Source organism: Pollachius pollachius (assembly GCF_949987615.1).
Source record: "Pollachius pollachius genome assembly, chromosome: 17".
NCBI classification, from domain to species: domain Eukaryota; kingdom Metazoa; phylum Chordata; class Actinopteri; order Gadiformes; family Gadidae; genus Pollachius; species Pollachius pollachius.
The window spans coordinates 3,316,592-3,342,865 of NC_136950.1; the positions used below are offsets into that span (position 1 = coordinate 3,316,592).

General features: G+C 44.0%; 1 protein-coding gene across 1 annotated transcript in view; it reads left to right on the forward strand.

Annotated features, from left to right (window-relative positions):
* The window catches only part of LOC307088548 (retinal-specific phospholipid-transporting ATPase ABCA4-like), a gene marked incomplete at its 5' end in the record, with an annotated part of 58,095 nt that overhangs the window by 14,196 nt on the left and 17,625 nt on the right, over nucleotides 1–26,274 (forward strand). The window contains 15 exons of the mRNA XM_079754479.1: nucleotides 161–358; nucleotides 2,060–2,265; nucleotides 2,545–2,721; nucleotides 3,541–3,763; nucleotides 5,733–5,954; nucleotides 6,613–6,817; nucleotides 8,135–8,212; nucleotides 8,403–8,585; nucleotides 17,335–17,512; nucleotides 18,618–18,749; nucleotides 21,189–21,328; nucleotides 22,478–22,615; nucleotides 24,247–24,425; nucleotides 25,650–25,740; nucleotides 25,991–26,196. Of these exons, the coding sequence (XP_079610605.1) occupies nucleotides 161–358; nucleotides 2,060–2,265; nucleotides 2,545–2,721; nucleotides 3,541–3,763; nucleotides 5,733–5,954; nucleotides 6,613–6,817; nucleotides 8,135–8,212; nucleotides 8,403–8,585; nucleotides 17,335–17,512; nucleotides 18,618–18,749; nucleotides 21,189–21,328; nucleotides 22,478–22,615; nucleotides 24,247–24,425; nucleotides 25,650–25,740; nucleotides 25,991–26,196 (2,556 nt within the window). The remainder of the gene's footprint in view (nucleotides 1–160; nucleotides 359–2,059; nucleotides 2,266–2,544; nucleotides 2,722–3,540; nucleotides 3,764–5,732; nucleotides 5,955–6,612; nucleotides 6,818–8,134; nucleotides 8,213–8,402; nucleotides 8,586–17,334; nucleotides 17,513–18,617; nucleotides 18,750–21,188; nucleotides 21,329–22,477; nucleotides 22,616–24,246; nucleotides 24,426–25,649; nucleotides 25,741–25,990; nucleotides 26,197–26,274) is intronic.

The following is a 26,274-nucleotide window of genomic DNA, read 5'->3' on the forward strand; positions in this document are numbered from 1 at the left end:
TGTTTGTTTCAATCATCTTGCTGGCTTCCACTCTGTTCTGGTCCCTGCCTGCAGCTCTTGAATCTACAACAAGGGTCTCTCTAAATCCATGTTCAATTAAAAACAAAAACTGTGCTAAGTGTTTGACCTCATGGCCTCTCTCCCCTGTGTTCTTACACAGGACTCTCTCCGTAACCCCAAGGTGAAGAGCTTCATCAACCGAGCCCTGGAGGACATGCCCTTCTCCTCCCATCACATCCTTGACTTCCTGTACAACGGGCCGGCCCGCGACCGACCGGACAGCATGGTCCCCTTCGACTGGAGGGACGTTTTCAACCTCACCGACCGGGTCGTCCACATGCTGAACAAGTACGGCGATGTGAGTGGACCTTCAAGAAAACTAAGAAAGAAATCCAAAAGAAGCAATTACCTTGGTTTCATTTGAGACTTTTTTTCATTTCTTTTCATTTTCTCCTGGAGCTCCTCCAGTGCGTTGGCCTCCTCTCGGGGAGGCTCACAGTGGGAACAGAATGTGTCCAACAGCGTTCCACCTGAGGTGTCTAGGTCCCTCATGAGACGGGGCTATTCAACCAGTAATCCAGCAGAGCTCTGGCTCCGTCCTGTCACCCTGCTGAACCTGAATACATTCCCCCCAAAAAAGGAAAGACGGTTGCCAAAACACTTTGCAATACCTTCTTTCTGCTATTTAGATAGCTGTCCCTGGGCTGCCCAATTTGTCCCCCCCCCTTCAGCTCTCTGTCCTCCACCCAGGTGGGATTGAGGCAAGAGGAACAAACTAGCCGTCAAGGCCTCTTTTGTGTGGTGCTGATGGAGTGGAGGGTATGGGCCCTGAACACTGGCGCACCTCTCCCCAAGGGTCCTCACAGACACGAGCCAATACATTGGAAGGGACAGATAGATTCACGTCCCCCGTAACCCCGTAACGACGCAAAGGCCCGATGAGGGAGGGGGCGGGCGGTTGGCTGGGTCGGATGGCTGGTACTTTTCGTGTGTGTGTGTGTGTGTGTGTGTGTGTGTGTGTGGTGTTTTGTTTATATGCGGCGGCTCGAAGCTTTTACAGCACTTGAATGTGACAGAGAGAGCGGGAGCGATTGAGGCCGATTAGCTACAGCTGTCACTCCGTCGCCCTCCTCTATGGGGCAGCAACAAAGAGCCACAAGGGGCGGCAGGGCTGATGGCTGCAGAGCCGCGCGCCACTGGCATGCAGGCCTGCGCGGGAAAACAAAACACCCAGTGTGCTGGGGGGATTCCTCAGCGCCATTCAGCCCCGCTCAGTAACAGCCCCTGACTGACGGTCTGTGTTCCTGTCCTGTGTGGGATCAGATGCACCGGGGGCACAGCGAACGTTGGGAGTGTCACCCAGGGCAAAGATGCAAGCGTGTGCGTGTGTGCGTGTGTGGCGTGAGTGGGCACGCTTTGTGGGGATGGGAGGCCACTGATCACCACACTCATCTGCTGTGACTGGGGTCACAGCAGATGAGTGTGGCTGCTGAACTCACTCTGAACCGCCCGTTGGAGGGGGGTGTCCCTACGGCCTTCCTGCCCTGGTGGACGCCTCGCATGGAAGCAGATGAGTGTGAAAGGGGGGCAAGCTGGCTCTCAGAGCCACTTGGGCTGTGTGCTGGAGCGCAGAGATACACACACATGGGCCTCCCCACAGCCAGCCATGTGTGTGTAGGTAGCTTTGGGCTTATCACAATTATTTTCATAACTAAAGATGTTGAAACTATGCTGGAGAATAGAAAAGGTTATGTTCAAAGTAACCTTCACATATGTTTGCACAAGAATGCTGTCATTTCATATACATAGATTATAGACATATTGCTAGTTTCAATATTTATAGTATATAGCATAGTTATTATCTATTCAGATTTCAGATTACTTTATTAATCAAAGCAAATTGTTTCTATTACAATCGCTGCTCTATTCAAGATATTTACATTTCAAACGTAAAGATATTCAAATTTCACACTTCAAATAACAAGATGTGAACATGTGTAATGTGATTGCTCCTGGTGATGTGTGATCCTTCTCTCCTTCTCCTTCTCCTTCTCCTCAGTGTCTGATCCTGGATAAGTTTGTGGCCGTTCCGGACGAGGAGACGGTCACCCACCGGGCCCTGGATCTGCTGGAGGAGGGCAAGTTCTGGGCCGGGCTGGTCTTCCTGGACATGGAGCCCCGGACCAGCAAGGTCCCACCTCACGTCAAGTTCAAAATCCGCATGGACATCGACGCAGTGGAACGCACCAATAAGATCAAAGACAGGTCAGAATGAAAATAATGACGCTTGTTTAGGTTTTAACGCAGTCCGATTAATCACGTCAGCTTGGTAAATCAGGGGCAAAAATATTTTGACAAATCATTGATAATTGTTTGATACAATTCAATTTCAATTAAAAAAATGATATGAATGAACACAATTAAATAAAGAAGGATACGAAAAACACATTGCATAGACAATAAAACAACAGAAAAGTGAAGTGCAAATGGTTGACATGACGTAGGGAGGCGCTCTCTCTACCCCGTGACCGTGTTCTGACCCAGGTACTGGGACCCGGGCCCCCGGGCGGACCCCATGGACGACCTGCGCTACGTCTGGGGCGGCTTCGCCTACCTCCAGGACATCATCGAGCACGGGGTCATCCACACCCACGCCGGCGGGGCGCGGCCCGTGGGTGTGTACCTGCAGCAGATGCCCTATCCCTGCTATGTGGACGACCTGTGAGTGACACATGGACACACACGCACAGACACACACACACACACAGACAGACACACAAACACACGCACACACACATTTGCAGATATATGCTCACAAAGCAGATAAGTGAGTATAAAGTAAACACGAGGGGCATTTTTGCATAAATATGTAAAGATGACTGCTTATCCCTATTAGGAATTCTTATTTGTATTGGTGTCAAGTTAAAGGCTTTTTGAAATGTTACTGTCATAAACTCATATCCGTATTTGGCCTTGGTCTCCAGTCTCATGCTGAGCCTCCTCTGTGTTTGGCCTCCAGCCTCATGCTGACCCTGAGCCTCCTCCATCCCCAGGTTCATGCTGACCCTGAGCCTCCTCTGACCCTGAGCCTCCTCTGCCTCAAGGTTCATGCTGACCCTGAGCCTTCTCTGACCCTGAGCCTCCTCTGTGTTTGGCCTCCAGCCTCATGCTGACCCTGAGCCTCCTCTGTGTTTGGCCTCCAGCCTCATGCTGACCCTGAGCCTCCTCTGTGTTTGGCCTCCAGCCTCATGCTGACCCTGAGCCTCCTCTGTGTTTGGCCTCGAGGTTCATGCTGACCCTGAGCCTCCTCTGCCTCCAGGTTCATGCTGACTCTGAGCCTCCTCTGACCCTGAGCCTCCTCTGCCTCCAGGTTCATGCTCACCCTTAGCCTCCTCTGACCCTGAGCCTCCTCTGCCTCCAGGTTCACGCTGACCCTGAGCCTCCTCTGCCTCCAGGTTCATGCGGACCCTGAGCCTCCTCTGCCTCCAGGTTCATGCTGACTCTGAGCCTCCTCTGACCCTGAGCCTCCTCTGCCTCCAGGTTCATGCTGACTCTGAGCCGCTGCTTCCCCGTGCTGGCGGTGCTGGCCTGGGTGTTCTCCGTCTCCATGACGGTGAAGAGCATCGTGCTGGAGAAGGAGCTACGCCTCAAGGAGACCCTGAAGGCGGCCGGGGTCACCAACGGGGTCATCTGGTGCACCTGGTTCGTCGACGGCTTCCTCACCATGACGACCAGCACCGCCCTCCTAACCGCCGTCATCATGGTGAGTTGTGAAGGGGGGGGGGGGCTCAAACAAGACCTTGTTTGAGCTATGGAGCTATATATGTCCACTAACCCTTGTTATAGCTGTGGAGCTATATATGTCCACTAACCCTTGTTATAGCTGTGGAGCTATATATGTCCACTAACCCTTGTTATAGCTGTGGAGCTATATATGTCCACTAACCCTTGTTATAGCTGTGGAGCTATATATATCCACTAACCCTTGTTATAGCTGTGGAGCTATATATGTTCACTAACCCTTGTTATAGCTGTGGAGCTATATATGTCCACTAACCCTTGTTATAGCTATGGAGCTATATATGTCCACTAACCCTTGTTATAGCTGTGGAGCTATATATGTCCACTAACCCTTGTTATAGCTATGGAGCTATATATGTCCACTAACCCTTGTTATAGCTATGGAGCTATATATGTCCACTAACCCTTGTTATAGCTATGGAGCTATATATGTCCACTAACCCTTGTTATAGCTGTGGAGCTATATATGTCCACTAACCCTTGTTACAGCTGTGGAGCTATATATGTCCACTAACCCTTGTTATAGCTGTGGAGCTATATATGTCCACTAACCCTTGTTATAGCTATGGAGCTATATATGTCCACTAACCCTTGTTATAGCTGTGGAGCTATATATGTTCACTAACCCTTGTTATAGCTATGGAGCTATATATGTCCACTAACCCTTGTTATAGCTGTGGAGCTATATATGTCCACTAACCCTTGTTATAGCTGTGGAGCTATATATGTCCACTAACCCTTTTGGAGCTACCGAGCTGTTTATGTCCACTAACCCTTGTTTGAGCAATGGAGCGATATATGTCCACTAACGCATTAGCTATGGAGCTATATATGTCCACTAACCCTTGTTAGCTATGGAGCTATGTACGTTTCCTTCAAGGCCAAATCACCTGATTGACACTACATTTGTTACCAAACACTGCGAGTAACAATTAATGCATTTTTACTTATTATCCTATGTTTTTAAAACATTCTAACTTAATTTAATAAAGTTTGAAGCAGGATCAATCCATAGCACTACAATGTAACCAACTTCAACACATTTCATCTGAAATAACTTCAACAAAAGGGCTTTATTTTCCTTTAACTCTTATTGCTGTGTGATTGCTGAACAACCATCACAACCTCACGTCCTTAGTTTGCATATATTATTTAAACTTGTGCAGTGCGCTGATGCTAGTTAATTATTATAGCGCTTCCTGGTTCAATCTAAAACAGTATTGATAGGGTCATGTGAGTTTGTTATCAGGACACATAAATGCATTAAGGCACATTGTGATTGCATGACATCAAGCAGGTCCCCGGTTCAATGATCAGCCTCATATGAGACCTTCTCTCAGGCTTTAACGCTGCTCTGAGGACCCCTGGTGGAGCCTTCTGGAGTTCACACAGCGTTCTGTCTTGTGTGCACACCATTCAAGATAAACCTTCTTCTATTTTATTTCTATATTTTATGTATATATTAAGCTTTTATGCCTTGTATGCACAGGACTGTCAATAGAAGCAGGTAAGTGAGTCATAGTAGATGGCATGAGGTGTGCCTTTGACAAAAGTGTCTATCAGAAGTTGAAGAGAACGCATGTTCTAAAACTTGACGGGGGTGGGGCCAGCTTAAACATGAGGTTTAGTTTTCCTTTACAAGTGTAGTGTTGACGCTACATCCGTCCACTTAACAGTTAGGAATAGGTCTTGGTACGACTTAGTGAGCGTCTCCCCATGTTGCCCTACATATGGGCTGCAGTAGTCGATGCGGTAAACGAACACGAGCACTTCTTAAGTCCAGCATTGAATAAGAAAAGCAACACCATGTTTTACTATTAAACATTGTCAACGCTGTATGTCCCTGATACTCCCTCTCCCGCACCCATGCCCCTCACCCCACCCCCACCCTGCTCCTATAACCCTCAATCCACCTCCATCCTGCTCCCCAGGGAGGTCGGGTGCTGCACTACAGCGACCCCCTCATCGTCTTCCTCTTCCTGCTGAGCTTCTCCATGGCCACCCTGGCGCAGTGCTTCCTGCTGAGCGTGTTCTTCAACCAGGCCAACGTGGCGGCGGCGTGCAGCGGCGTGCTCCACCTGGCCCTCTACCTGCCCCACCTGCTCTGCTTCGCCTGGCAGGACCGCGTCACCCGCGACATGAAGATCCTGGTGGTAGGTGTCTGGACCAGGGGCTCTCGGCTCCAGATGAATACCCGATGGAGTGGGAAAATAACAATCTGAGATGGACTTGCATTCCGATCATTTTGAGCAAACAGCAAACAGCTTGTGCTTAACAAGAACATACTGTATAAAGTATACATATTTATATATAGTTAATATATAATTATATAGTGCTTAACAGGAAATCATATAACAGGAACAATAAAAGTCAAGATTGCTAGAATTAAAGAACTAAAGAACTAAAAAGGGATGTCCTCAGCTCCTATGTCTGTTGGGAAAATATAAATGTACTGTTTGGCTAGTGTGGAAACAATTAAATGGTTGATGAAATTGGCCAAGGAACCTGGGAATCACCTTTATAAGGCAGGTCAGTGTATGTTAAAGTGGATGGCCAAGTCCTGGTCAAAGTAATACATTTATTTTCGTGAATCTGTAGATGCATTTATATTAAATAAGCTTCATCCGAAACTGGATGTTACTATGGTTGGATATTTACTATTAGCTTGGTCACAACATAATATATAAATTGCGCTATTCATAGCCAATTTGTCTGCTACTTAGTAACTGTTACTTACTGTTAATGCAAGGCTAATGCTCTTTCCTTCTCCACTAACCTGCTCTAACCTCCTCCCTGTGTGTGTTCCGACAGAGCCTTCTGTCCCAGGTGGCGTTTGGCCTGGGCACAGAGTACCTGTCCCGCTATGAGGAGCAGGGCGTGGGCCTGCAGTGGGACAACATGGGCACCAGCCCCCTGGAGGGGGACGAGTTCTCCTTCCTGTCCTCCATAGGAATGATGAGCCTGGACACGCTGCTGTACTCTGTGCTGGCCTGGTACCTGGACCACGTCTTCCCTGGTCAGCACACACTGCATCACCGACAGAAACACATCACCTGCTGCAATGGAGTGACTGGCAGACACAAATGGTTAACATTCTGGGGTGGAGGGGATCCTAATGCACTACAAAGAGAACACGGACACAGAATGTACGTACATACGTAATGGGTTTACTAAAGACACAAAGAATATATATAGGCAGGCAAAGCAGTTGTTAAGCAACAGTTTGGCGGTGTGGACTGAGGTGGGGTCGTTATGGAGGTTAGTAGTCAGACAGGTGAGGGGTCACAGTGTAGAGGGTTTGATGGATACATGAAAACATCTGGGTGACTTTGTTCATGGTTTGGTTCAGTGCTGAAGTGTGCTAAGGCTCAGAGCCCCTGAGGGTTGTAGTCTGGGAAACTACGGAGCCCAGGAGGTGAGTATTTTCTTCTTAAACCGCATGTGCGCTTTAAGTTAGACGCATGCACACTTTACTAAAGGGTGTGTAGGCTTAACACACCCACTGGTATGCTATTTCATTGATCAGACAGTGCCATGTCCAGAAGCGTTAAGCACTCACCTGGAAAATAAATTCTGCTCTGTTTTTCTGAATTAACGAGACACCTCAAAATCTGAACCGAAACTCTCATTCACTTAGGGGCTCTATTTCATAGAAGCAAACATGTCCCACCTGTTTGGTTTAATCCAGTTTTGTTTTGGTTCATGTTTGAAATGTTGGGAGATACTTGTGTCCTTAAGTAATATTGATGGCGTTGTTGTTAGTTTGTCAACTTGGAGAACCTCAGGACTTTGGGGCTGTTTGATGTTGTGATCTGAAGTTCTGATCTGATGTTCTGATCTGTTCAACAGATCTGTTGTTCTGATCTGTTCAACACACCGGTGTGTGTGGAGGGTTAGGCTCCATAGGAAACTGTGGACTGCATGCCGAAGTGCAGAATACTTTACACGTCAGCCTTACTTAAAGCGTGTGTGCGAGTAATAAAACGCACGTGTGCTTCATAAAAAAAGAACTCCAATGTCAGCTCCCGGGCTCTGTACCCTGCTTATGTTTTGTCAAAAACAATCCACAACTGACAATTTTACTTCTATCAAGACAACACTAAAGAAGCAGTAATTAATTAATAAATAAATGGTATTAAACCCTTGATGATTTCAAAAATAGAAGTTGCTGATATGCCTTCATCTCCCACCTTCAGGCACTAGAGACGTTGTGTTTTGCAACGAAACCTGCAATAATACCTGCCACTTGAAAATATAATAATATATATCGATTCAATATCGATTTTTATAAAAAGGTTGTTGTTGACTTTGTGGTTTTCTTTTACTTCTACAGGACAGTATGGAATTGGTCGGCCATTTTATTTCCCAGTTCTTCCATCTTACTGGGTGACTAGTGTGACACAAAGGCCAGGTAAACTTTCATCTTCTGACCTTATTTGTTTTGCATAATTGTGATGAGACAACCCCTGATTCTCTTGTGACTTTGTTACTTTAGAGCTTACGTTTTGATGTTTGTTAGTTTTTTTCAAAATGGATGCTATCTAAATAGCCGTTGGACATTGCCGAAGAGAGTGACGTTTCCCTCCCTGCTGGCTCCTCAGGTCCTCCGGCACAGAAGAGCTTCAGCCACCCCAGCAAAGAGTCCGGGCAGGAGAGGCCCCAGGGCCCGGCCCAGTCCCCTGGGGAGCCAGGCTCCCGTGAGCATGTGGACGGGCGGGACCCGATGGAAAAGGGGCCCCGGGGCCGCACGACTGGGGAGAGGAAAGAGAGAAAGGAAGCCAATGGTAGATATAATATAGTTATAATATTCACGATAGAACACCTTTTTAACCCAAGCCACTGATAGGTGCTTGAACACGGCCCTAAGAAACACCAACAGAACATCAGAAGGTTCATTTGTAATCCTCTCTCAGTCACTCAACACGCAATACTCAACATTGCCTCAGTGCAGCTGACTGCTCATTCAATCCACCATCATCTACAGTATATTTCATATAAACTTTTATATTTCAAATAGTAGGTAATGTCTCACCAAAACCCACACTCATCATTCATTCTCTTGTCATTATTAAATGTACTTTTCAATGTTCGTATTTTGACTCTGTGAGAACATTGGTTCCTACCCCCTTCCAATCACATTCACTGTATGGGAACCCAATGCCCCTGGGTGTGTTTGCATTCAGTGGCATGTCAGAACACATAAGTGTGCACAAATACACACACACACACACACACACACACACACACACACACACACACACACACACACACACACACACACACACACACACAATGTGCTGGCAACATCTCTCCTTCCTCTGAGCTAGGTTAATAAGTGACAGGAGCATTTCAGCCCTCTTCACCCTGAGTGGCATTCCAAACTTCTGATCTCATCCAAGGTCTTTCAAACACATCCGGGCTCTGTATCAAACCGCGACTGTGTTTCACATCTAAGAGTGCAAAGCAGACAGGATGTTCTAAACTTTAAGAACTTCTTACATATTTCTTAAGAAATTTAATTTAGTTTAATTTCCTTCTTACAAGCTTTTTTTAATTTGTCTCTTTGAAAGCTGAAAAGTTAGTTATGAAAGTTAAGCCCCGGATTTAGTATTGTTTATTTGATTACAGTATCAAAAAAATCCACAGTATCGCACAGTATCAGTGTGTTTAAACTTTAAAGTGTAAACATCAAGTCAAAGGCATGGGTGGTCATATTCTGGGTTTCGATAAGTACATGCATGTTATATCAGAATCATTAATTCTGATAAAAAAAAAGCACAAGTAAATGGGAAACTTATATGGAGAAATCTTAATAAATTAACTGGTAGGAATAAGGAACAGAGAACAACTTCACTTGAACTCAAAGTGTATAGAATATTAACTCAAGATAATGATATGATGGCAAGTACATTTAATTTTTTCTTTATAAAGTCAGTCGATGAACTGACTCAAGGAATCGTGACTGAAACTGTGCCATCTATCCCAATTCATGATGCTAAACCTATCTTTGAAATAAAGGAAATATCTGAATCAGAGGTGATAAAAATGATAACCTCCCTAAGGAACTCAAAAGCAAAGGATTTGTATGGGTTGGATACCACATTTTTAAAATCACATAGGGATGCCCTTGCTAGCCCCATTGATCGTCTGATCAACCTATCAGTTAGGCATAGTACTTTTCCAGGTTTTCGCACAAACCACTCTACAGAGACAGCAAACTGCTTCCTCCTTGAAAACATCAAGTCAAAATTAGATGGGGGTGGTATAGTAGGTGCAGTGTTTTTGGACCTTAAGAAGGCTTTTGACTGACTGTCAGTCATCAGACACTTTTAGGCAAGGCAAGGCAACTTTATTTATGTAGCACTTTTCATACACAAGGCAGACTCAAAGAGCTTCACATATAAACATTGTCATACAAAATAATAAAATAATAGATAAGTAAAAGAAAACATATGCAAAGAAATGAGCAAAAATGAAAGTTAAAAAGGCATTTTAGTAATAAAATAGAAAATAAAGGCAAAGTTAAAAAAGCTTTTTAGAAAGTGCAGTGTATTTAACATTTAGCAGAAAGCCAAAACAAACATAAAAGTCTTCAGTCTTCTTTTAAAGGTGCTCAGAGTTGGGGCAAGTCTTAAATCCTCAGGGAGTTTATTCCAGCTATTTGTTGCATAATAACTAAATCCTGCTTTCCCATGTTTCGTGTTTACTCTGGGGATAAATAACAGATTGGTCTCAGAAGATCTTAGTGGTCTAGAAGGCTTATGTAGTGGAAGCATATCAGTTAAATATTTTGGGCCTAAACCATGTAGGGATTTATAGGTTAGCAACATGATTTTAAAATCAATTCTCTGACCTACAGGAAGCCAATGTAACGATTTAAGAATTGGTGTAATATGTTCAAATTTTTTGGTCTTTGTTAGAACTCTAGCAGCAGCATTCTGAACAAGCTGAAGCTTCCTTAGAGTTTGTTTTGGGAGACCTGTAAGGAGACCATTGCAGTAATCAAGCTTACTAGCAGAGATGGGACAAAGTCACTGTTTGGCAAGTCCCAAGTAAGTCCCAAGTCTTAGCAGTCAAGTCCGAGTCGAGTCCCAAGTCAAGACAGGGAAAGGCAAGTCGAGTCCAAGTCAAAGTCACACCAAAGCCAAGTCGAGTCCAAGTCCAAGTCCCAAACTTTTTCAAGTCTTGGAACAAGTCACCATGTATTTTTACCTAATAATGTCATTATTAGGCTATTGATCATAATTTCAACATATCACTCTAATGTACAGTCTTTTCTTATCAATACAGTTATAATATGATCATTGTTTCTGTCTTCAAATGTGTTATGATATGCGCATGCGCCGAAGTCTTATGTTGTTAAAAGTATCCCAATAGGCTGGGAAAGCCGCCTAATCTGTCAATACTGCCTGAACGTCCTCAAAATGTAGCCAAATAGGGCGGTAAAAAACGCCCAATCTGGTAACACTGCTGAACGTCCTCACCTCCAGCGTCCACGTAAATCAATGAGACTAACTGAAACGAAGCCAATATGAAACTAAAACTGTTATTCTGAATAAAGTATAAACAATATCGAAATTTCGTTTTGATATTATTGAAGTATAGATTTGTCTTCGCTCGCTGTTTTTTTTTTCATCTTCATGGAAGTGAATGCGTCTTGGGTGTCTAGCCCTCTAGGCGGGAAATAGGTTAGATATCTAAAACAATAAATGTTTTGACTCAAGACATGTCGAGTCATTCCAAGTCAAAGAGGCAAAGTCTGAGTCAAGTCTCAAGTCAATAGCACTCAAGTCTAAGTCGAGGCGCAAGTCATGCGTAATTTTGTCAAGTTGAGTCTGAAGTCATCAAAATCATGACTCGAGTCTGACTCGAGTCCAAGTCATGTGACTCGAGTCCACATCTCTGCTTACTAGTGATAAAGGCATGTACAAGTTTTTGTAAGTCTTTGGTGGACATGAGCCCTCTAAGTCTTGCTACATTTTTAAGGTGATAATATGCAGATTTTGTAACTGATTTGATGTGACTGTCGAAATGTAAATCTGAATCCATGATAACCTCTAGATTTCTGGCTTTGATTGAGGTTTTCAGGGACAGAGAGTGGAAGGTGTTGGGTTACTTTAAGCCTTTCCGTTTAAGAACCAAATACAATTATCTCTGTTTTGTCCTCATTTAGTTGAAGGAAATTTCGGGACATCCAGTCTTTCACTTGCTCAATACACTGGCACAGCAGATCTATGGGCCGATAGTCATTTGGTGATAGCGATACATAGATTTGCGTGTCATCAGCATAGCAATGATGGTCAATATTGTTATTTTGCATGATTTGCCCTAGTGGGAGCATGTAGATGTTGAATAAAGAGGGTCCTAAGATCGAACCTTGTGGGACTCCACATGTCACGTTGGTTGATTCTGATACAAAGTCGCCAATGGAAACAAAGTAGTTCCTATTTTGTAGGTAGGACCTGAACCAATTTAAGACTGGGCCTAAAAGCCCCACCCAGTTTTCTAACCTGTCCGAAAGTATTGTATTGTCTACAGTGTCGAATGCAGCACTGAGGTCTTGTAGCAGTAGTATTGAGGTTTTACCAGAGTCTGTGTTAAGACGGATGTCATTTACAACTTTAATAAGGGCGGTGTCAGTGCTGTGCAGGGGTTGAAATCCTGATTGGAAGGTGTCATAGCAACCAGTTGATGCCAGGAAGTGATTAAGTTGGTGGAGGACAACTTTCTCAATAATTTTACTTATGAAGGGTAGATTTGATATTAGTCTGTAGTTGTTAATAAAAGCTGTAGTTTTCAAAGCTTTTGGGAAATTGCCAGACTGGAGAGAGTTGTTAACTATCTGCAATATGTCTATTGCTAGGCAGTCAAAAACATTCTTAAAGAGGTTGGTAGGCAAAGTATCAAGGCAACAGGTGGATGGCTTTAGTTGTATCACAGTTTCCACAAGAGTTTTAGAATCTAACATTAAAGCATGCCATCCATGCCACGTTACTTTTGCCTGAACAGGGTGGTAGTCCAACATTTTTGTTTGAAGTGGAGATATTGATGGCGCGTCTGATGCCTTCAATTTTATCAGTATAAAAAGCTACAAACTCATTGCATTTCTGCGTGGAATCGAGATCAGGTGGAATTTGTGTTGGGAGGTTGGTCAGTCTGTCAACAGTTGCAAATAGGGTTTTTGCATTATTAGTATTGGTTTTGATGATATTGGAGAGTAATGTTTCGCTAGCACTTTTTAAGTCTAAATTGTAGGCACGAAGGCTCTCTTTATAGATATCATGGTGAATATGAAGTTTTGTTCTACGCTAGATGTGTTCAACCTTCCTGCATTCTTTTTTCTGTGCTGTTACAGAAGCAGCTTTTCTCCAGGGTGCCTTTTGCTTTCCAGAAATCGTTTTAACCTTATGAGGTGCAATGACATCTATGACATCTATTTCAAAATTTTCATATTAAAGTTTTCTACAAGATCATCAGCAGAACATGGGTTAAGAGGTGGTAGCAAGGAGATGGCCTTTTTAAAAAGTAAATTACAATCTTCATTGATATACCGTTTTTTGACAGTATTTGATTTTGTCTGTCTGCCGGGAATAAAAGATATGTTAAAGAAAACACAAAAGTGGTCAGACAAGGAAGGATCAGTCACAGAGAGATCAGAAACATTGAGGCCCTTTGTGATAACCAGGTCTAGAGTGTGCCCCTTACAATGAGTAGCCTCTTTCACATGTTGAGACAGTTCAAATATGTCCAAAATGGTAAAAAGTTTTTTTGCACCCTTGTCATTCAAATCATCAGTATGAAAATTTAAGTCAGTTATAACTAGACAGTCATATTCTGTGGAGATGCTAGACAATAATTCTGTGAAGTCATTGAAAAAATTTGCAGAGTATGTGGGTGGCCTGTAAATAATTAATAGGAGAACTCTGGGGGAGCATTTCAATTCAGCACTAAGATATATGAATGATGGAAAATCACCAAATAACATCTGTTTCCCCTGAAATACATTTTTAAATACAGCAGCAACCCCTCCACCTCTTTTTCCAGCTCTACATGCATCAAAAAAGTTATAGTTGGGAGGAGTTGTCTCTATCAGAACGGTTGCACTGTTATTTTGTTCCAGCCATGTTTCAGTTAAAAACATAAAATCCAGTTTAGAAGTGGTAATAAAATCATTAACTAAAAATGATTTGTTATTAAGAGACCTAACATTAAGTAGACCCATCCTGATGGTGTTGTTGATAGGCTTTAAGGTTGTTTTTGGTTTGGAGGCAATAGGTGTGAGATTTGTGAGGTTAGCAGTGTGTCTAAGTATCCCTTTGTTTACTCTCTTAGTGGTTACAGCAGGAATGCAAAAGTTGCCATGTTTTGACGTAGGCAACCTTGGGTTCAGCAGATTACGTGAAACTTCCTTTATACTGTGTCTACGGCTGAACCCTTTTTTGTCTCAGTAATACTTAGGACTACTATCAGTACGGGGGGGAGGGAGGGGGCTGGGATGCCCTGCGCTTGGGTGTTATCCGCCTGTGGCCATGATGTGGCAATGCTTTTATTGACACAGATGCAAGTTTGATGCCAACATATTCCAGTTTCTTAAATTCAGCTGGAAAATTGCAAAGGGAGGAGACAGTGGAGCTGGAGTTGTTGCTGTGGCTATGGGAGAGATTAGGCTGGGGGTCATCGTCGATTGGGGAGTGCAGAGGAGGGGGGTGGCAGTTCCTCGCCAAGCCAGCATCAGCGATGGGGGAAGGCACGGTGTCGATGGCGTCGGATGGGCTAGCAATATTATCTTATTTTAATTTCTCAGCCGATGCCATAAAATGGATGGAGTCATGCTTAACTAACAGGAAACAAATTGTATGCATTGGTAATTCTCACTCCTCATACCTTGACTGTAATATTGGTGTACCACAGGGGTCAGTATTGGGCCCTGTCTTGTTTAGCCTGTTCATAAATGACTTACCTTCAGTCTTTCCCTCTGTGAATATACAAATGTATGCAGATGATACAGTTCTCTATGTGCTCGCAAAAAGCAAACAGCAGGCTGCAACTAAACTGACTGAAGCACTGGTCCATGTTTTGGACTGGCTAAAAAGGTCATGTCTACATCTGAACATTAACAAAACAGTCTGTATGTTCTTCTCTCAGAGATCTAGTACACAGCAAGTTGATGATCTGATTGAAGGCCAAAAACTGGTTTTGTCTGATTTTAAATACCTTGGTATCATTTTAGATTCTAATTTAACTTTTAAAAAACATGTTAAAAAACTGGCTACCATCAAATGTAATCAGGCTAATTTTAAACACATAAGGCCATTTTAACAACAGAGGCAGCCAAACTCTTTATGCATGCCATGATCTTTTCTTACATATCATACTGTTTCATAAGTTGGTCCCAAGAAAACATGACAAGTCTGAAACCAATAGAAACCCTTTAGAAGCAAATCTTAAAAACATTAGATTAAAAACGTATCAGCTATCAACACTGCCATATCATAAATAAGTACAACTTAAAAAGTTTTTTACATTATCTAGATTACTGTCTCATTTTCAAAATTTTATATTGGCTTGCACCTCCACCACTGGGTGAGTTTATACAGCAGAAAAACAGCAGTGGCAGGGCAACTAGGGCAGCCACCAGGGGAGACTGTATTAAACAGTATAGACGTAGAAAGTTTGGCCAAACAGTCTTCTCAGTACGGCCCTCAAATTACTGGAACTGTCCTACTGAACTTAGGGAATGCGCCAGCTTTCTATCATTTAAAATAAAATTTAAAAGATGGATTAAAACAACCAAAACTGCATGCATCAATAGATGATCTACCTCATCCTAAGTACTTCACTTCTTTGTACTGCACTTATTTATTTATTTGTATGTATATTTTCTCTCTCAAAAATACAAAGTCAATGAGGGTTTTGCTGACTTTAGTTAGTCGCGTTGGTCCTTTGATCGTTTGCTGAAAATTATGCTTTGAATAGATTGTTTTTAATTTCGCTTGCTGCCTTTGTGCAACCAGTTTATATTATAGTCTCCCAAAAATGTAGTTTCACAGCTACAATTTAGTTGTTTAAGTAGTTTGTCTCGATCGTGGTAAAATGAGGCACCATGTGAGGGAGGGTTATATAGGGCTACAATATTGAATTGCATTTTTGTTGACAACACAACATTAATAGCAATACACTCCAAAGGTGTGTCCAGATTAATTTCACATTTAACACATTTAAAACGCTCTCTTATATAAATCATTATTCCACCCCCCCCCCACCCATCAATCTATCTTTCCTAAAGCATACATAACCTGGTACATCAAGCATATGTGTTGGGATATTACAGTTAAGCCACGTTTCAGTCAAACATAAGTAATCTAGATTGGAGTCTGTTAATAGGTGTTGAACCTGATCTTGTTTTGAAATAATACTTTGAATGTTCAAGTGTCCTCCTACAATACCCTTTAGTTTGGTCTTTGAGTCCCATATGACCTTTGCATGATTTATGATGTGATGATGTGTTGACCTGCCAAGGGACTACAGATGAAAATGAGCTTTTTTGCTAACTCTTTTTTGGCAAATTTGCATTTTAAGTGTAAACTAAAATTGTCAATTGATGTGCATTGTCCCTTTTAAAAATGAGTAATTCTTATCATTACAAAATGCCTTGTAATGATAAGAAAAATAAACATTCAAGCAATTTCTTCATGGTCAGAAAGAAAAATTTATTCATTTTTCAATTCATTTTTTGTGGCTATAGTAGCAGTGAATGAAATATAAAGTAAACCATATATTCAATTGTTAAATCAACTGCTGTAATCAAAGATTACAACAACATTTTTTTCCCATAACCTTTGTGCTCGACTGTCAAGTTATTTCACAGCAAAAGAGAATACATTTAAAGGATCATCCTTTGCACAATAATGTTTATGAACACAAAATTAAACAGCAAGAACAGAAATCAAGGGGTGGTTGTGAAGGAAACACAATTTATGTTAGAAAACAGTGCCCTCTTGTGGCAAATCTCCACCATCATGGATTTAAGAGGTTACAATTATATTATTCATCCATGACAATTTTAAATTTACTTTAAAAGATACAACTATTTGAGTTTGTAAGATCTATCTGTATACTACAGCAGACCATGCTGCTATGCTTTACACATATTTTGTCCCCCTATAGGTTTTTATTCAAAGAAGAATAGAGTACAATCTACCTGTCAAAAGTAATGTATAATCATCCAAGCTTAGTTTGGTCCAATCCATGTATCACGTTATATTGGCACACTTCAAAATGTTGCCTATTTGCCTTCTTGCATTTTATCAACTGCAAACGTTGTAAACCGCTTTTTGTCTCATTGTCACAATGATGTTCAGTTATTTGAATAAATTCTGAACTTTAGGAGTTAAGTATTACCTAAAGCAGGGAGTGAGTCTTAGTCCAGCAGTGTAGCTTTTAAAACTGACCCTGGAACAGCACTGACCCTGGAACTGCCCTCTATCAACTCTCTCTGCTATTTGAGTTTACATCTTCACGTGCTTGTCCCAGGGCAGTCCTTCTTCGATGCCGAGCCAGACGGCCTGGTGGAGGGGGTGTGTATTCGAGACCTGGTGAAGAAGTTCGGCTCTGGGTCCCCGCCCGCCGTGGACGGCTTGAGTCTCAGCTTCTACGAGAGCCAGATCACCGCCTTCCTGGGCCACAACGGGGCTGGGAAGACCACCACCATGTAGGCTGCCCACACACACAAAGGCCCACGCAGAGCAACCCCATATAGGCCACACATACACACAGGCCAACACAGACCACCACCATATAGGCCATACACACACACAGGCCAACACAGACCACCACGATGTAGGCCACACACACACACACACACAGGCCAACACAGACTACCACGATTTAGGCCACACACAGGACACGTAGACCACCAACAAGCAGGCCATGCACACGGTCAGGACACACAGATCACCCCCATCTAGGCTGCCCACGCACACATATGTACACGCACACAAGTATGCATGCACCTACACACACACACGCTTGCATTCACTAGCAAAGACACTGAATTATCAGTTAGTCGTGATACATCCGTGCTTTTCAGCAGTGCTTTTTAAAGATTTTTCAACATATTTTCAACGTAGCAGATTCTGCTACTCAGGAAATTATATTGCTGTCGGTTCATGGACACTATGAACCTCATAATGTGATGTGGAAGTATAAAAATGCACGCAGCTCTGCCAAGATCCACGTCGTGTCTCTAAGTCGCTACGTGGATCTTTGCAGAAGTGCTGCATATAGAATTGTAAATCCAGCTCATACAGGCGGCTTTCAATTCATAGTAGGCTGCAATTAAGCCCCTCTATTGTCATTGGAAGGTTCCCCTACACCATGCCAGTGTGTAACATCAGTGATTCGATACTTCAAAAATTCGCATAAATGCAGGGGGATGGAAACGCAGCCAGTGAGGGGCCTTTACACTCATTCTACTATGCTCTGTTCAATGACAGATGTGTTCCATGAGGGCTTTTTTTAAATAGTGTCCTTGACTGATCCCAGATCTCTTTAATACACTTTTGTGTCATGGCTTCTTCTTTGTAAGAACCATTTAAAATAAATTCAAATGAAAAAAGTGTGGTAAACTAACATTTTTCTAAATATACTTTTAATTTTATTTTTTTCATTCCGGTCTCCTCAAGATGCAATGACCATTTTTTACCTACAAAAGGATGGCTGATGTGCTCACTGTCACTTACTCTTGCTCTCTCTCCCTCTCCCTCTCTCACTTTCTCCCTCTCTCGCTCTCTTTCTCTTTCCTCTCTCTACCGTAGGTCTATCCTGACTGGCATGTTTCCTCCCACCTCGGGGACTGCCACCATCTATGGGAGGGACATCCACACGGACATGGACACCATCCGCCTATCCCTGGGCATGTGTCCCCAGCACAACATCCTCTTCAAGGAGTAAGACCCCGGCTGTAGGCCCTTACTGAGAGCTTCTGATTAAAGATCTCTATTATTCCTACCTAGATTCAGATATGTGGCGTCTCGTTCACCCCTGAATTGTACTGTTGATATTGCATGATTTTTAGCATGAAAACAATCTTAATATCGTACGTTTTAGGGTACATTGACCCCGGTACATTGACCAGGGCCTCGTTTCCCGATAAAGATGGATCTTCGATTACGATCATTCTCACGATGGATCTTGCGAACCATCGTGAATTTCTTTGGAGCGTTTCCCAAAACTCCTCTTAACATGAACGCGCGTTCACTGCACTCACGACGTTCGTAGGATTGTAACTGTCTACTGACACAGTGCTGAAATGGGCTCCGTACTGAGGGAGACGCAGGAATGTCGCAGGAAAATGGGGTTAAAAAGCGTTAAAATATCTCCCCATCAAGGTCAACAGCAGAGTAGCCTACGAAAAGAATAGACTGCAATATTTTGAATGCTAAAGATATTAAAACACAATTGATTAGGCCTAGGCCGACATATGTATCGGCCCTAATCCTGAATGCACGCCCAGTGATTTCACCTTCTTATCTCAAGTTTCCTGTGTAAAACCGAGGGGGTCAAACCCCGGTCGTCACGGTGCAGGCTTTCTTGGTTCACTGGAGAAGGCGGGGCTGCGCACGGAGTCTAGACCTCTTTAGAATAATTTGTATTATTGCGTACTCCCGAATGTTTTAATTTTTTTTATGAATGAAGACACGTCTCACTGAGTGTAGACTACAAACGCGATAAACTATGGTCAGAGATGTTCATTACTGTCTAGACACGGTCCAATAAATAGTGAACTTCATCACAGCCTCACCGAAGCGCCTACAGTGCTTAATGCAAACAATCGCAACAAAAACCGCCTGCAGAAATTATCCGACACCCGCTGGTCTCAGCATGATTCATGTCTACAGTAGCCTATGTCTTCTGTCATTGATCAATATGAGGACATTTTAACCAAAATGGTTGAATTAAAATCAGAGGGAGACAGCAAGTGCAGCTCGAAAGTGACCTCCCACACAAGAGCAATGGAATCATTCAATTTTATTATATGCTTTGTGACGTGGCGATTGATCGGTACATTTCGGCTGCGCATGTGATTTTGGAATTTTAAATTGCTGCAATAAATTATGTTGTTGTTGACTTCTAACATGTCTCTATCTTTGCTGTTTAAATCTAACAGTAGTCTATGAGTAATATATTGGCGGTAACCACTGTTTTTGGTTGCGAATTTGTGCCAGCTGGGCATTCCGTGGTATTGGATGTGTTTTAATAAAACACATCCACATCCAAGGTTCTCCATGGAGAACCTTCTTGTCAATTGCGGCCCGTTTTATATTGGAAATGTATGATCAACTATTATAATAATATTGCTGTAGGTCCTCATAGATACATCATTTGTGGAGACATAAGAAGGAAGGGGCATTGTCGATTTTGCCTCACTCTTCCTGCCTAAGGCCCAATCCCATTTCCACCCCTTACCCCTTCCCCTTACCCCTCCCCCTTGTTTTTGTAGGGGTAGGGCTGTCCCAATTCTCATTTGGGTTAAGGGCTAGGGCCAAGACGTAGGGCTACGTAGCCCTTGAAATGAAGCTTCCAAAGGACCACACTTTAAAGGGATTGCTTTGAGGAAAAGCCGGCCAGCAAATTTGGCAGCTGTCATGAATCCTTTTTTTTTTTTTTTTTTTTCTGAGGCCTTTTACTTTATTTTTTATATTGTGAAGCGCATTGGGTACTAGAAATGCGCTATACAAGACTGATATTGTTATTATTATTATTACTAGTTGTTATCATTCAGAAACTTGCCTACTCTTGGCCTCTGTTGACGTAGCAGTCCGCGAGCCTCAAGCGATGATGACGCGACGTAATGGAGGGGTGTCTCATTTCTTAGAAGAACATTTTACCCCTCTGTATTGAGGGGCAAGGGGAAGCGGGAGGGGTGGAAATGGGATTGGGCCTAAGTCTCCAGATTTTTTACTTGCTGTTCTCAGTGTCGATCTGCTGAAGCTGCTCCAGAAATCAATAAACATCTTGGAGACTGAGGTTACAACAGTGTATTCTATCGGTCAGATCAACATTTAACGTCAACTTAAATGTCTGTGAAGGAGCTCCGTAGTCCCATCAGTCCCAGTTCCTTACTGTTCCACTATCACGCTGTACGAAGTGGCAGTCATCAAGTCCCAACTCCTACAATGAGAAAGAATTACGAAATGTACAAGTTTTGTCCATTGATTTACTTCAATTCCTCCAAGCTAACTGAATGGGTGGAGTCTATTTTCCCTCCTGGCCTTAAAGCCAAGGAACTGACCAATTACCGTGCACTAGCATTACGGTGACGGGGCAGCTGTTATTAATAATTATTAATTAATACTGGATTTTCCACACTTGTGTGTCTGTGTTAGCATGACGGTAGCAGAGCACATCCTCTTCTACTCCCTGCTGAAGGGCCGCGGTGCCAAGGAGGCTCAGGAGGAGGTGGATGACATGCTGCAGAACCTCACGCTGTGCCACAAGAGAACCGAGCTGGCCCAGAACCTCTCAGGTCTGTCCTGGGGCGTAGGGTCAGGACCTATCAGGGCTGTCCTGGGGTCAGAACCTCTCAGGTCTGACCTGGGGTCAGAACCTCTCAGGTCTGTCCTGGGGGAGAGGAGGGGGAAAACGGGTCAGGAGCTCTCATGTCTGTCCTGGGGGATCACTCCTACCTTGTATATCCATGGGACATGGCCCGTCGTTAATCGTCTATTCACAAACCATAAAGCCATCAACCACAACCCACAATCTATGAATGACAGATCAATGAGGTGATTCTGTGATTGGATATAGTTTGGTTAATGTTTTAATTAGGGCTGTTAACGCTCCTCCACTCCAGGGTTGTGTTCCCGCTACATTTCTAAGACCTTATTTGGGACAGTGAGTTCAGTGAGTTCTGGCGGACCATGCGGACTCGTAGTGAATTTGATTCCCTGGTTTGAAGAACTTCTATCGACAAAGTTGTGAACTCCCAGGAGCAGCCTCTAGCGTGGGAGCTCCCCTGTGGAATAGGGGAACCATCATCTCTCAGATTGTGACAGATGAGCACTCATCTGTCACAATCTTTCAATGTCCATTGAATTAAAATATCTTAATTTGTTTTTTTTCTGTTTTTTCAGCAAATTTTGATCGCCTGATAGATTATCAAGAGATAAATCAGGAAAGAAAGATGGATTGACAGCCCTACTATTAATGTGATAATTTTTTTGGACCCCTGGTACATAACATAATTATATATTATTGAATAAGGAAGCAATTAATGCAGATATCGTTTGAGTTCATGCAAAAAAACACTAGCAGCAGCTCAATGTCAGTCATTGTGTCCCAGATAATTGCTACATTTACCATGCCACGGGCAGCAGAGCTAATGCTACCAGATAATTATCAAAGTAGTGAAGTTATCAATCTACCATGTTATCTATCAAATAACTGGGGCATGGGACACAAATACACAATGAAATTAAAATTGTATTCAATATTGTGGAAGCTCATTTCCAAAATCATATCATGAGCTTCAACAATATGCCAATTATTTCAAGAAAATATCAGAATAAATCAAATTAGCATCACTTCTTCTGCGGCTTTTGTAGCGCTGTAAATGTTACTCGCAAACATGTCCACATGCTGTCTGTTTCTGAATATACTGACCTTCTTTGCACAGGGGGCATGCAGAGGAAACTGTCTGTTGCCATGGCGTTTGTGGGTGGGGCCAAGGTGGTGATCCTGGATGAGCCCACGTCGGGCGTGGATCCCTACTCCAGACGCTCCATCTGGGACCTGCTGCTTAAATACCGTGAAGGTAAAGCCTCTTCCTATACCTCCATGGTAAAGCCTCCTTCGTATTCCTCCATGGTAAAGCCTCCTCTTATACGTCCATGGTAAAGCCTCCTTATACCTCCATGGTAAATCCTCCTCTTATACCTCCATGGTAAAGCCTCCTTATACCTCCACGGTAAAGCCTCCTTCGTATTCCTCCATGGTAAAGCCTCCTCTTATACCTCCATGGTAAAGCCTCCTTATCCCTCCATGGTAAAGCCTCCTCTTATACCTCCATGGTAAAGCCTCCTCTTATACCTCCATGGTAAAGCCTCCTTATCCCTCCATGGTAAAGCCTCCTCTTATACCTCCATGGTAAAGCCTCCTCTTATACCTCCATGGTAAAGCCTCCTTATACCTCCATGGTAAATCCTCCTCCTGTACCTTCATGGTAAAGCCTACTTATACCTCCATGGTAAAGCCTCCTCTTGTACCTTCATGGTAAAGCCTACTTATACCTCCATTGTAAAGCCTCCTCTTGTACCTTCATGGTAAAGCCTCCTTATACATCCATGGTAAAGCCTCCTCTTATACCTCCATGGTAAAGCCTCCTCTTGTACCTTCATGGTGAAGCCTCCTTATACCTCCATGGTAAAGCCTCCTTATACCTCCATTGTAAAGCCTCCTCTTGTACCTTCATGGTAAAGCCTCCTTATACCTCCATGGTAAAGCCTCCTCTTGTACCTTCATGGTAAAGCCTCCTTATACCTCCATGGTAAAGCCTCCTTATACATAGGGGTCGGCATAGCTCAGAAGGTAGAGCAGTTTTCTTGTAACCGAAAGGTTCCTAGTTCGATCCCAAGCTCCTCCTAGCTGAGTGTTGAGGTGTCCCTGAGCAAGACACTTAACCCTAACTGCTCCTGACAAGCTGGCTGTCACCTTGCATGGTTGACTCTGCCGTCGGTGTGTCAATGTTTGTATTAACCGATGTAAGTCGCTTTGGATGAAAGTGTCTGCTAAATGCCGTAATTGTAATTATACCTCCATGGTTAAGCCTCCTCCTATTCCTCCATGGTAAAGCCTCCTTATACCTCCATGGTAAAGCCTCCTCTTGTACCTTCATGGTAAAGCCTCCTTATACCTCCATGGTAAAGCCTCCTTATACCTCCATGGTAAAGCCTCCTCTTGTACCTTCATGGTAAAGCCTCCTTATACCTCCATGGTAAAGCCTCCTTATACCTCCATGGTAAAGCCACCTCTTGTACCTCCATGGTAAAGCCTCCTTATACCTCCATGGTAAAGCCTCCTCTTGTACCTCCATGGTAAAGCCTCCTTATACCTCCATGGTAAAGCCTCCTCTTGTACCTTCATGGTAAAGCCTCCTTATACATCCATGGTAAAGTCACCCTGAGCTCTGCACACAGCAGCAATCCTCTTCCAGTTTGCTAAAGCATAATATACGACCAAAAGTCCCTAAGCTATATGTAAATCTAATGAGTAAGGCTTTTTTAGGTAAAAACAAAGAAAAAGTAAATGAGTGAATTGGATGGACTAATCCCTTTTTTCCTCTTCATGATATGTCTTATCATACCTTTCATCCGCATTGTTCAGTGATATATCTCTCTGTTAAATCTCTCACCTCCCCTCCCCTCCTCCTCCCCTCCTCCTCCGCAGGGCGCACAGTAATCCTGTCCACGCACCACATGGACGAGGCCGACCTGCTGAGCGACCGAGTGGCCATCATCTCCCGCGGCCGCCTCCACTGCTGTGGCTCGCCCCTCTACCTCAAGACCCTGCTGGGGACGGGCTTCTACCTCACGCTGGTTCGCCGCCGGAAGCATGAGGCCCCCAAGGTCAGACACCCGCACTCTGGAGCGCGTGTGTGTATGTGACCAAGCTCCTCATGTGTCTTGTGGGCGCCTGGTCTGTGATGCGGTGAATAGTGGGATAACCAATCGGAACAGAAACAGGCAGAAACAGGGATTGCGGTGAAATCAAACTTATGACATTTATTTATAAAAGGTGCGGGGATAAGGGATGGGGGGAAAAAAAGAACTCAAATCTTCACCGGGTCGGCGGTTGATGTCAGGGTGTTCTGTCTGGCTCTTCCTATTATGGGGGGCAGTGAGAGAGAGAGACAGGCCAAGCTTAGTGGGGTCTGTGGTCCCTGCCACTGACCTCCTCTTGGGGGTTTTGGGGGTTCTTCTCCAGCCACAGGCCTTCTCTCTCGTATCAGCACGACACAATTTACACAGATCAAAGAAACAGCCCTTCGGTCCACTTGGATGTAATTTCATTATGAGGGTTCATTTAGGTCAAGAGGGTTGGCCACAGGCCTCTTACCACGAGACTGGCCTAGTGCGGGTCTGGTCTCCACATGCTCCTCTAGCCAGTCTGTCTTCAGCTTGTTCTGGTGGGGTTAAAGGGCCTCCTGATTGCAGGGCTAACTCAGCACACCTGTGAGTGGTAAGCTGAGACACTTGAGTGGGGCGGGGTCTCTATGATACAGCAGTTTTAAGAGTAGTACCTCCCATCCAACACCACACCCCTTGGCTGCCTTTGCCTGCCTTTGTGGCCACCATGTGGACCTGTGGGGCACTGCTCAGTCGCTGGACAACCACAGTCTCTAATACCTAACCTACCAAAGAGGTGATATAATTTGGATTTTTGGAAAGGGAGAGCGCAAACCTCTGCGACGGTCCGTGTGTTTGACTCCAAAAGGCTGCGAAGCCGACAGTTGATAAAAGGCTGCATCTTGAGACACATTTTACATGTAGGGTCCTTCTCATTGGAACCGCCTCCGATGGTGATAAGCTTACGAAGGCTGGTAGAGCAGTTTGGCTGGAAGGTTGCTAGTGTCGAGGTGTCCCTGAGCAAGACACCTCACTCTAGCTGCTCCCGACGAGCTGGCTGTTGCTTTGCATGGTTTACACCGCCGTTGGTGTGTGAATGTTTGCATGAATGAGTGAATGTTAGTCAATATCGTTAAGTGCTTTGAGTGGCCACTGGTTAGAACAGCTTTATATAAATGCAGTCCATTTATATTCTGCTCCTGTTGACGTCTCATTCCCCTGCAGCCCGGGAGCGATTGCACTGACGACTGTAAGCCTTCCAAGTGCTCCCAGCTCCGGGAGGCGCAGGGGCCCGCGGGCGAGGACCAGATGGACGGTGAGGAGACTCTGAGGGTGCTGTTCTTTGTCATGGCTTAGGTTGTTATTCAGTCGCCTTGCAAACTCTGGTTTCTGGGAAAAAAGTTCCTTTAGGGTCCTTCTATTCAATCTGAGACTAGACCACCATAGCAAAGTAATTGGTGTACTCATCTACACTTCAATAGTTATGTGTAAGAAAACGAAGACAAGCTTTTGATGAGACGTTCTTATGTGGAGTCTTTCTATTGACGTGGATGGTCCACCAACAGGCGACGTGGAGCGCATCACCTGCCTGGTGAGGCACCACGTGAGCGAGGCCAGTCTGGTGGAGGCGGTAGGCCAGGAGCTCACCTACCTGCTGCCCCAGAGGGACTTCCAGCCTCCGGCCTACGCCAGCCTCTTCAGAGAGCTGGAGGAGAGCCTCTCCGACCTCGGCCTCAGCAGCTTCGGAGTGTCCGACACCTCGCTGGAGGAGGTATTAGCAAAATAATTACATTTTACAGGAGTCTAACCTTCAGAAGTAGTTTAAAATTATCCAAGCTGGATCCATGGG